Raw genomic sequence first — 12,670 nt, 5'->3', positions numbered from 1 at the left:
AACAAAAAAACAAAAAACAAACAAACAAAACAAAACAAAACAAACAAACAAACAAAAAAAACAAGAAACAAGAAAACAAACAAAACAAAACAAAACAAACAAACAAACAAAAAAAACAAGAAACAAGAAAACAAAACAAAACAATTACATGAATGAAAGAAACTTTAAAAAATTAAAAATAAGAAACACACATACAAAAGCATACACACACTTCATTTTAATAAGAACTTAAACCTTTTGAGCTAAGATACTAAACAACAACACAAAATAGCGAAACAGAGAACTGTAAACTCTAGACCTAAAGCACTTAAGAGCCAGAACCAAACATTACACTAAACTTTAAAAAAGACTTTGACTCAAACGTGCAACCATTAACTCCAATGTCTGTCCGAGCATGAAGTGTAGGTTCATCAACTCTATCATGCATAGCGTGGACAATAAGCTATGACATCCTTACTCACGTCATCAGAGCCCAAGAGTAGGTGCAAGTTTGTATAAGGTTAGTCCAAAAGAACATGCTTTATAAAACTAGCGAACTGAGTTTCTATCACTCTCCGGAGGTGATGGGCCGACTAGCACTCAAAGTCTGCTTTAAGGTATAACAACAAAGAATCACAAAACATAGGAAAGAACCAAACTAAGTCTATATTAAGCAAGAGCGAGAAAGAATTACAAAAAGACTAAACAAGGCCTACTCTAAGTTAAAACAACAAACCCTACTCTAAGCTAGAACAAGCCACTTTTACAAAAAAGAGCATTGAATTATAAAATAATGTGCACCTGCCATGTAAAAAGCATATGGGATGCATGGATGAGGAATAGGGGCCGCCTAATAACATCTAGGACAAACAAGAACTTCAAAATTGATAGAGAAGCTTGTACATTTTGTACAGCGTTCGGTAAACATGTGCTGTGCAGTACACAAAGTACTGTGCAGATCACAAGGCTGAGTACGATTACAGAATGCAACTATGCCTTGGATAGAAAGCTAATACTTCTCCTTGCCTGGGATGATCTTGTCTCTGTTCTTGCCTTTTGTGTTCTTTTTGCAGCACCTGTTTTAAAGAGGATGACTGAATGCTCCACAACCTTGCCAACCCCATGACCTATTTACTTGTGCTTGTTTGTTGAATTCTGCAAGCATAATGGTGAGGCCAATTTGCTGCTGCAACTTCTTCACATATTTGCCCCCTCTTTAGGGGCTGTTCAAATTACCAGCCCCAGGCCTTGGCTGCCTGACCGGAGCTGCTTGGGTGGCAAAAGTCTGCCCAAAAACAGTCCAAACTGCTCACTTTCCTGTTCATGGTGTCCATGCTGAGTCTCCTTTTCTCTGTCCAATGGTTGGTCCTTGTGTTCCCACCCTGTGAATCCCTTAGGACAATTGCCTCAGGACCTCTGTCTCTTTCTAGAATATGATTCACAAACAGCCAGCACTCTGCTAAACCATAGGCTTAAGGGTCCCGAGTAGCATGAGACACATACTTCTGCATGTGACATTTCTTTAGAATTCATTGAATGGCAGAATCAAACTACAAAAAGGCTTTCAAAAGTTCTCCCAAAAAGTTCAAAAAGGTTCTCTTGAAAAGAGCAAAAAGTCTCAATTTGGATTCATAATCTACACTGCTCTCAGTGTTTGCAAGGCATTTCAGAAACGCCCCCTACAAAACAGGTTTCAGAAACGTTTCATACATTTTTTATTTTTCAAGAACATTTCATGCGATAAAGGGGTCAAAAAAATGCATGTTTTACCAGGGCTAGCACAAAAGAAGTGCAATATCAACATCTAGATAGGTTTAAAACACCTTCATCAAAAGCAGGATTTAAAAAAACAAGACAGTTATCATGACTTACTTCAGACTCTCCCCTTTCTCCCCTAGAGTTCTCTTCTCGTCTTTCCTTGAACCCTGCAGACATGGTGAAATTGTTACTTGATAAGCACCCTCTCATGCATGTGCTGCCTGCTGTTGCCTCTATCCTGGCACTCGGCAAGACCAAAAGATAGAAAACAGACCCGTGTAAGAGAAAAACCAACCTGAAAGCTCTTTGATCTCCCAAGAGGCTGGACTGCCATCACTTGCCCTCCCAAAGAGGCCCTTTTGTCCGTTGCAAGTGCAAAAGGCTGTGGAACTGTGAAATTTGAGTGAGAGCTTCGCACACTCCGTGGCTGCCTGCTGACTGATGAGCCAGAATTTGGTGCTTTGGCCTCCACCGTACTGTCCACCCCTTTGTTTTCTTTTGAAACACCCTTTCCTAGAGTTCCTAAGGTAGTCTTCGTGATTCCATTGGAAATTCGGACTTTGGAAAAACCAGAGGCTAGCTCTGAAGATTTCCGAACAGGAACAACCCCGGAGTTAACCAAGCTACGCCCACCAACCTTCCTTTGCACAGGTGCCAGTAAAGCCTGTGTCGAGCAGAAATTTCGCACAGCTAACCTTTAGGAGGCCAACCACCTGAATCAAGCTTGTGACATAGTTTAAAGAAATCACTACGATTGCATCTAACTTTACCTTCGCATCTGTCTTTCGATGGTTCTTCTGGTTTGATTGATTGCTCACTAACGAATCCTCTCCTTCAGAATCTGCTTCTTGGTCTTCATTTGACGTAACCTTCCCTTCAAGCTTCAAAGAGTTTGTGCAGATGTCTTCTTGATTACAAAAAGGCTGAAATGATGATTCTTGTGAATCGTCTGGATGGGGTTCCTCTGGATCAGCAAGTTCTTCACCTTCTGTCAGACCTTCTCCAAAGTTTCCTTCATCATCAAGAGATACCATAGCCACTACATCTGTCTCTTCATCAGCAAGAAGAGCTAACCTATTGCCTTGCTTGTGAAAATCCTCCGGCATAGACCCAACCTCCTGGGCAGCCAAACTCCCATCCCCCATTTCTTCTGTTGTTTTTGAGGTACAGAAACAGAAGAGCCCTTTAACTGAGCCTGCTCAAAAGCTGCCTTTTTTGCAAGATCCTAGGGACGAGTTTAAAGACGGTTTCCTTTTAAGCAGCAGAGCTTGATAAAGAAGAACAACTCTCCAGCTCCTCCCGATACTGCCTGTGATTGGAATAAGACATCTCCACCCATCAATTACGATCCACACAGCCTACCTCGTCACTGAAAGGGATTCAAAACAATGCCCCATTATCAAAAGCTTCTGCAGGTGGAGACAGAAACTAGCATGACAACATTTGAAAAGGAAGAAACTAGAAGTGTACCCTGAATCAAAACAATAATTGAAAGCTTCATCATACATGTCAATGTTGACAATCGACAAGAAACAAGCCATTGTGTGAAGGTGCATATACAAGGCCTCTAGGAGCATCAGCAACATAGAAACCATGCTTACATGATACAGTAACTCTGTTTTTTCCGTGTGGCCTTAGTCCCAAGATGACACATGGCACGTGCCCATGACATCACTGCTTACCACATACACACATAAGTGGCTACAAGAGATGGTTCACATGCACTTACAAACATACTCACATAAGTGAGTGTTTGCACACACACATATAGAATTGTTCACACATGGACATAGGCATGTACACAAATAGAGGCTCCAAATACCCAACAATCCCCCCTTCAGAGCGAAGGTAATGAGACCTTTACACATGAAAAAGACACTACTACCAAACCCATCCACATTGCCTAAGAGCTAGACTTGCCATCTGCTCCTCCCGTGCCATGGTCACAAAGTCTCTCTTATCAGGATAAGACCCAAGTGTAGGAAGGCCAGCACTTTGTCACCCCCTGGCTCCTATCAGGGATGAAAGATAACATGGAGCATTTTTTTTCCTAGGAAAAGATCCTTCTATTAATTACCTCGAAAAAAAGGAGGGAGGATGCTCTTCTCCTCCACCTGGCCGCTCTAGGAAGAGAAGACTATCTCATACAATGGGGGGAGGGGGAAAAAGGTCGGTCTACAGTGCCAGTGGGATCAACACCACTGTCAGTGAGAAAGGACCCTGACGCCAGATCCTCAGGAAGAGGCCTTCTAGCACTTCCACATGCAATCACCGAGGCTATGAATGATATTGAGCTAGATGCTCCTGATGGACTCCACGGGCAGAGTGAGGGTGCCTTTGATGGATTCACTACATCAAGCTCTCCAAATGCGCCATGCGGCAATACTGCTACAAATCTCCCATCTCTGGCAAGAACAGGATTGGCACTACAGAAATACGAAGGTGAGAGACCTAAAGAACTAGTCCCCCACACTCCTCATATGCCATGACAGCCTCAATGTTGCCAGGCGGTTCTAAAACGGCATGCATGAAACGAATTTTGTACATTTTGAAACGTTTCCTAAAAGGTAAGAAATGGGTCCAAAAAGATTTCAAACAAAATAAAAAACATATGCATATTTTTAACTTGGAATATGCAAAAAAATATGTATTTGGCCCTATGACATAACTTATAAGAGACCACACAAAGTTCACCATGCTAGATGCAACTGAAAATACATGGCTCACCCAGTCAAGCTACCCTTGTAAAAACGCTCCAAATTCACTTTGTATTGCTCAAGGCAGGTAGCCTTAGGCCTCAATAGAGCAAGGGGAGAGAGATATGCAAGAAATATTGAGCACGGTGTAAAAACTTAAAAGCATGCTTCTCTGTGAGCTCTACAAAGTACAAAAAAATTACCCCTCAAATAGACCTCCACAAGGCCCAAGGACACCAAGGAGCACACGGGGCTTTCACAGGCACACTATCACACTAGCCAGCTAGTACACACATCATCGAGAAACGTGCAAGGAACCACCTTTGGAAAAACCAATCACCCTCACCCTCTGCAAGGTGTATCCCTTGAAATCCTCCAAGGAGAGCTCTGCCATGAGGCCCAATAGAGAAGGTGAGTAAGGTCGAGCTCGTATCCATGCCATGAACTACCAAGGGTATATCATGCTTGGTGAACACTCACCGCCACTATGGGGGAGGAGGGTCCGAGATCGGGGCCAACCACTCCAAAGGGATGGAAGGGTCAATGTCACCAGAGCCTCTCTCTGGGCACCTGGGCTGGTGGAGGATCGATGTGCCACTCATGTGCATGGAAACCAATCAACCTCACCCTCTGCAAGGTGTATCCCTTGAAATCCTCAGGGGGGCTCTGTCATGAGGTCCAATGGAGAAGGTGAGTAAGGCGGAGCTCGTATCCGCACCATGAACTACCAAGGGTATATCATGCTCGGTGAACACTCCCCGCCACTGCGGGGGAGGAGGGTCCACGATCGGGGCCAACCACTCCAGAAGGATGGAGGAGTCAATGTCAAGACCTATGCTCAAATCTCCCCACAATACATGTGGGCCGGCTCTCTTTCTTTAATCCTCCAATCTTTTTCGATCACCAAAGCCACCATGTCTTCAAATGTTGTTGAAGCTAAACACAAGACTTCAAGTGAATGTTGAAACCGAGTAACATCCTACATGCTCTTTGTGAATAATGCCATTTTGTCTTCATCATCCAGCTCACACTTTAGACTAGTGAGTCGTCAGACTAGTGAGTAAAACTTGGCAAGGTAGTCACTAAATTCTTCATTATCATTCGTCTTGAGATCATAAAATTCAAGCTTAAGAAATATTGTTGAGTTTGTAATTTTATTGCCAAAAATACCTTCCGACTATTCCCAAAACTCCTTTGTTGGGGACTTGAAATCAACATGATATATCAACGAGTCTATAGGCCTGAGGCTTGTAATCGCAATGGCTCTCTGGTTGTGTTGCTTACATCTGCAACATGAAGGCAAGCTTATCACTCGCCCGTGTCTGCGGTACATGATCTCTTCTAGTGGCTTGCAGGTAGTTGCTCGATCCGGACGGAGTACTGAAAGACGGCGATAAGTAGCGCTAATTGCTGAAGACTGGAGCGGGTTACTCCAAATGATCTGCACTCGTCGGTCCCTGCAAACGACCCGCTCTTGGGCGCTCCTCGCATAAGGAACAATCGCATCTTTGTTTGCCATGTGGAAAATCCACTTCCTGAGAATCTCTCGACAAGTGAAGGTTCTGCAGATGTTGGTAGTGCCATGGTGGTGCAAGCTTTTGCAAGGCAAAGGTGGAGAGCAAAAGGACTTAGTAGGTGCAGAGTAGTAGTGAAGTAGGGTTGGTGGCAGCTCTGACCTTAGTTAGGGTTAGCAAGGAGGTTGCTATGGAGACCTAAATGGATACATGGTGATGAGATTAGTAAAGAATGAGTGAGAGATGTGACAAACTGAAATGAGAGGAGACAAATCCCCTCCCGACTCCTGTGAGACAAATCCTAATCTACCCATCTCAGTTATTGCTCAGTACAAAACTGCCTGATGTTGGTGACCCATACATGTAGAATAGCTGCAACTGCAAGTCAGATATGTCAGCATTCCTTCGACCTGGCATCAGGTACAGCACAATGCTGTATGTTAGGTCAAAATCCTGGAGCCTCTCCGATGTGCGATGTGGGTTAAAAGATGTGGGAATGTGAAAAAGCTGGAAGAAACAGAGAGCTTGTGGTTGACAAACTCAAAAACCCAACCATAGGCCCAACAGCTTCGGAACACCCAAGACCATCCCAAACATAGGAAAGTGAAGTTGGATATTACACTTGAACACAAAACCTCCATACCATCAACCACCTCGCACGACCGAAGCACATCACACGAGTCCCCACGGGCTACAAGTAAGACTGGTTACATACCCACACACTGCTGGCTAGTCACTCAGTTGAGTGGACCTCCAATGTTCTACTTCTAGCCCCCACTAAATCTTAGCATTGCATAAAACACATTAAGCCTATGTCATAATTAATCCGTTTTGAGGATCCCCCCAGAATGAGGCGCATTGGATCGAAGGCAGCTAAGAATTCATAACCTGCTAGCAACAGAGATCTGAATGTGCTTGAATAGGTTATAAAACCTGGGTTAAGATCTGGTCATGCCGTGTGCTCAAATGGGTTTCTAAATGACAAAATTCGAACAGTCACATTACTGATATAATTGCCAGTGCAACACCCTCAGACCAGACTCATATTATATGGGATATAGCCAAAAGCTCTTACGAGATTGGTCGAAGAAGCCAGAGAGACCCATATATGGGATATAGCCAAAGGCTCTTACCAGATTAGTCGAAGAAGCGAGAAAACACGGATCTGTGCGAGTTGGAGTTGAGAAGAAGCTGAGAGCAATGGAGAGGCGAATAGGGCTGGGAGACGGAGAACTACTGTGTACTGGGCAACACCCGATGCGAAAGAAGGGGGGAAGTTATTGGGTGAGCCAGAACCAAAATGTGGGTGGACCTGACTCAGAGATGAAAGAAACCAGTTGCACAAGAGGTGTAACTTCATACGTAGGACCATGAGAAATAATTATCAAGTTGTCTGGAACCCAACCATTACATACGGCAAGAGCAAAGTGTAAGTTAGTTGTAGTGCCCTCCCCGGAGACGTTGGGTTCTAATTTTCAACCCATGCCCATCGTGGATATGGCCATGGCATTGTAATTTTTGTATGACGAGAGAAAAAAGGACCTGCCATGTGCTTTTTTTGAGAGATTTTTCCTATCCTCACAATTTTGTACGCCCCCCATTTAGGCATTGTAGCCTGGTGGTAGACAATTTTGCATCAATAGGAAACAGACCAGGTTCAATACCCACCAATCGCACCCAATTGACGTGCTTGAAAGACTTATGGTGTTTTAAAAGGCACACATGTTGAGTTTGAGAGGGACACCTCGAATTTTTCATGAAACATCACAAATTTACATTAAGCTTGATACAGAATCACCTACAATTACACAGGGAGAGAGAGCGAGATTTCTATTAACGTCTACAAAAGACCAAAGGGTCTATGTGACCAAAAGTGTTGCAATGTGTCGACGAAGTGAAAAAAACATTATATTTTTATTTTTTATTTTTTAACCCAGCTAGAGCTAAGAGAAAGAAACAACATCCATGTAAGTGCCAATGGTACAACACTACAATGATACAATATGATAGGATCCTTGAACAAAGTGGGTCCTCAACATCTATGACTGTATATAGAGGCTCTCCACATCCACTGCATGTGGATGTGTAGAGATCCTCCAGAGATATAGGAGTCCCACATCCACTGCATGTGGGGGGGGGCACTCCTGTAAAAAAGTATCTCTAGAGGATCTCTTAGATCTAAAGCTATTAGGTGGAGCGTCTCCTTGGACCACCCTAGTTGATCTTGGGGCGTGTCACTTGCTACTCCTGGACCGCTCTATCTAGGGACATGCCTTGGAGGTGGGGTGGCACGTGTGTTACTAGTGCATTGCTTGGTCAATTGAGTGGGGGAATTCGGGTCAAGGCTATCTTGTGATCATCGACAAGGGCCTCCATCCTTATTTAGATGAAAGAAACTCATGATGGTGGGCTGCGAGGTATTTGGAGTCTACCTCTCTGCATAGGGGATCTCTCTAGCGATGCAGCTCAATCAAATAGGGGATCTCTCTAGCGATGCAGCTCAATCAAATAGGGTCCCAGCCACATCGCTCGTCTCGAAAATTAATGACCTAAGACACTACCTCAAACCCCTCCAATAAAACCTCCCTCGTATCTTGTAGTACATTGGGCATCTGAAAAGATAGTGCTCTCAACCTCAGTAGTGAATAGAATCGGTAGGTCTTTTGTGTGTGTGTATATGCGTGCACACGTGCATGCGTGAGAGATAGATTATTTTATGTCCTCTCATGGAATTAGATGGGATATGGTCAACTAGTACAACTCAAGAAAAGTATATTACACATGGCATGTAAACAAGCCATGTGTGTAAGTGCACACCTATGTCTATGTGTGTGCCCACAGTAAGCATAGGCACTTAAACAAACAAAATGGTTAGCTCAATGTCGTGATTGTTTGGGAGTGTATATGAGGAGCAAATGGCCTTGATTGTGAAGCGCTGGTATGGATTGGTGGTGTTAACTATCATAGTCTATTGAGTTTTCTTAATATTACTCAAAGTTTCCTTGGAGACACCTCCTCCCCAAACCTCTACTCCATGTGGTAGGAGTTGTATTAGAAGTGCTCTTGAAGACAGCTCCCCAAACCTCTATTCCATGTGGTAGGACGTATATTAGAAGCGTCCTTAAAGACAACTCCCCCAAAACTCTCCTCTATGTAGTAGGACTTGTACTAAAAGTGTCCTTGAAGACAACTCCCCAAACCTCTCCTCCATGTGGTTGTTACCATATTATAGTAGTGATGTGTGTGAACACACTTAGGACCGCCGGGGCACTTTTTCCCTCACTAGGAGGTTTTTCCCCCGTGCATTGTATATACGCCCATTATCTTCTAGGGCTTGTTATCTTTCATTTTTGGCACTCATAATACACTACTGTGTTGTGCTCAAGCTTCCTCATCTTCTTGAAGTTGTGTGTGCATTCCTGCAACCCTAATTCCAACAATTGGTATCAGAGCAGGCTTCCTCCTCCCGGGCAGCATCACCGGCACCTGCCGCTTCATCTCCTCCGATTGCAACGAGGTTTCACGAGCGTCTGCAGGTTAGTATATGCCGTGGGAGAGCCCATAGGGCTTGTTCGTTTCAGAATTTTGATCTGAAGTCATTTCGCCCTCCGTTTTTGCATTCCAAGTACTGCGCAGGCAAAATCGTCCTACTGTGCAGATTTTCTGTCAAGATTAAAATCTGCAGGACAGGTGCCCATTCGTCTGTTTTGGGCTGTGCTACATAGCACAGGTCGATTTTATACAGGTTTACCTCTTACAGACAGCATTTACATCTATTAGTACAGTCATTGGCCATGGCTGACAACAATGATGTATTCCGCATGTTGGCTGCTGAGGATAAGTTGGATGGCACCAACTATCCATTGTGGGCATATATGATGCGACATGTATTGGTAGCAAAGGGGTTATGGAACATTGTGCAGGGTATTGATGCACGTCCTATTGTGGCTGGGAATGCTGCAAACACATCAGAAACAGGTACTGTTGATGATGGTGCAGGCACAAGTGCTGTAGCAGCTGTTCGAGAACCACCACTTTCAGCAGAGCAGATTCGTTGGGATGGTAGAGATGCGCAGGCTCATGCCTTGATTGCGCTGTCTGTCAAACGTACCATTATCCCACATATTCGCTCCTGCAGGACTTCTAAGGATGCTTGGGATGTACTTGCCACATTGTATCAGGCAAGAAATGAGGCTCGTGTTGCTTACCTCCGAAAACAGTTGGAGAGTGAGCATATGAACGAAGGTGATTCTATGAATAGCTTTTTGACAAAGATCAAGGATTTCAAAGAGCAGCTCATTTCTGCAGATGAAATCCTGTCAGACAGTTCACTTGTGCAGACTGTTTTGAATGGTCTACCAGATTCTTATCAGGGTTTTGCTTCCACTCTTCGCTTGATGATGAAAGGCAATCCCAATGCCTTATCATTTGAGGAGTTAGTTTCTGTTTTGCTGCAAGAAGACCAGTCAAGGCAAAACAGGAATATTATGCGTGTCGCAGATCAAGCTTTCGTTGCTAGTCAGAGAAGCGGGAAAGGTAAAGCTGGCTTTTCTTCTAGTAAGCAGAAATCTGCAAATGCTGCGCAACCAAAGAAGGAAGACAAAGATGAGAAGAAGGGTGACAAACAGAAGACATTTTGCAAGTACTGTAAGGGAAATGATCATGTCATCAAAGCGTGTCCTAAGCTGGCTGCGAAAGAGGCTAAGAAGAAAGAGGCTGGTATGGCTGTTGCAGATGCCTCTCCTTCTAACAATGAATCTGCTAATGTTGTGCTAGATACAGAATGGGCATTCAATGCGCAGTGCAGTTATGACCCATCTTTGCATGACACATGTATGTCTGCAGTAGATTCAGATGTATGGTACTTTGACAGTGGTGCCACTAAGCATATCACCTCGCAGCGCAGTTTATTCACTTTCCTTGAGTCTGCTCCCACAGGGAATACTGTCACTTGTGCCAATAACTCCTCTTATCCCGTTGAAGGAGTTGGACAGATTGTGCTGAATGTTGCAAATGGCAACACCTTTACACTTTTTGATGCATTGTATGTGCCAGGGATCAAAAAGAATCTGCTGTCAGTCTCCGCATTTGCCAAAACAGGTTTGGTTGTAAAATTTGTGGATGACAGATGTACTGTTCATGATCTCTCTTGTGGTGACATCATTGTAGCATCTGGTTCACTATGTCGAGGGCTGTATAAGCTCAATATGGATGGCAAATGTGTAGAGGATTCAGCATGTGCTATTATGGATACGCAGGCTATTTCAAATGCAAAACCGTGGCATGCACGTTTTGGTCATCTGAATTTTGCAAGTTTGCTGCGCCTGCAGAAATCTGAAATGGTGTCTTCTTTGCCTAAGCTTGAGGCACCTGTCAAGCATGTTTGTGAGGGCTGCATATTGGGTAAAATGCAGCGTGCTTCCTTTCCCAAAGATGGATCAGTGAGAGCTGAACGCAGATTGCAGCTTGTTCACAGTGATGTTTGTGGTCCCATGCAAACTCCATCATTTGGAAACTACCTTTACTTCGTGACTTTCATTGATGATTTTACCAGGCATGCATGGGTATATCCTTTGAAGGCAAAGTCCGAAGTGTTTTTGTGCTTCAAACAGTTTTTGGTTATGGCTGAAAATGTGTCAGAAAGTAAGATGGGCACCCTCCGTTCAGATCGAGGGGGGGAGTATATGTCTTCAGAATTTAATGCATTTCTGGCTGAGCGTGGGATAAAACACCAATGTACAGTGCCGTATACACCACAGCAAAATGGTGTGGCTGAGAGAAAAAACAGGTCTCTCATGGAAATGGCAAGATGTATGGTTAAGAGTCAAAGTCTACCACATGGTTTTTGGCTTGAGGCTGTCATGTGTGCCACTTATGTACTAAACAGGTGTCCCACCAAAGCATTACAGGTTGTCACTCCATATGAGGCTTGGCATAGCCGCAAGCCATCTGTTGGCCATTTACGTGTTTTTGGTTGCCTGGCATATGCATTAGTGCCTGTGCAACATCGCAGAAAATTGGATGACAAAGCTGTCAAATGTATTTTTGTTGGATATAGTGCTGAGAGCAAAGGCTATCGTTTGTATCATCCACAGACAAAGCGCATTTTGGTTAGCCGTGATGTTGTATTTGTGGAAGATGCAGTTCAGCCCTTGGTTTCATGTACTAAGGAATCAGATATCAGCTCACGTGATGTCTATGATACATTGTTGCCTCTTTTCAGTGGTGCACAGTCAAGTGCAATACCTCATGAGGCAGTTTTTCAGCCTATGCAGGTTTTAAATGATGGCACAGATCAGCCTATATCTGATGCAGATGTGCATGATGCACTTGAGGATGAGAGACAAGAGATTGAGGGCTCTAGGAATATGCCTAGATGGCTGGTGCAGACTTTGCGTGACAGCAAGTTGGATGCCCCTTTGTCTAGTCGCACTCGTTCTGGCTCTCATGGTGCCTCTTATGCGTCAGATTGTTATGCATTGGCTGTTTCTAGTATGTGCGATGAAAGTGAGCCTGTTTCATTTGATGAGGCACAAAGTTTAGAAAATTGGATGGCTGCTATGCAAGCAGAATACGATGCTATTATGAAGAATAGTACATGGTCTTTATGTGACTTGCCCCCTGGCAAGAAGGCCATTGGCACTAAGTGGGTATACAAATTGAAGCGTAAGCCTGATGGCACAGTGGATCGCCATAAGGCTAGGCTTGTTGCAAAAGGTTATG

General features: G+C 44.0%; 1 protein-coding gene across 3 annotated transcripts in view; it reads right to left on the bottom strand.

Moving 5' to 3' along the window:
• The window catches only part of LOC147626070 (uncharacterized), a 49,920-nt gene extending 42,560 nt beyond the window's left edge, over window positions 1–7,360 (bottom strand). Inside the window, exons 1-4 of one of the 3 annotated variants that reach the window (XM_086817630.1) lie at window positions 7,081–7,360; window positions 2,508–3,106; window positions 2,033–2,401; window positions 1,852–1,904 (exon numbers count right to left, since the gene is read on the bottom strand). In XM_086817630.1, the coding sequence (XP_086673756.1) occupies window positions 1,852–1,904; window positions 2,033–2,401; window positions 2,508–2,882 (797 nt within the window). In that variant the 5' untranslated portion in view covers window positions 2,883–3,106; window positions 7,081–7,360. The remainder of the gene's footprint in view (window positions 1–1,851; window positions 1,905–2,032; window positions 2,402–2,507; window positions 3,107–7,080) is intronic. The other 2 variants (XM_086817633.1, XM_086817631.1) reach the window with 2 other exon arrangements.
• Between the last annotated feature and the right edge of the window lie 5,310 nt (window positions 7,361–12,670).

This window comes from Cibotium barometz, chromosome 23 (genome assembly GCF_041138505.1).
Source record: "Cibotium barometz isolate CiBa-2024 chromosome 23, ASM4113850v1, whole genome shotgun sequence".
NCBI classification, from domain to species: Eukaryota; Viridiplantae; Streptophyta; class Polypodiopsida; order Cyatheales; family Cibotiaceae; genus Cibotium; species Cibotium barometz.
Note: the sequence above shows the minus strand (reverse complement) of the source record. Positions and strands in the feature narration are given on the sequence as shown.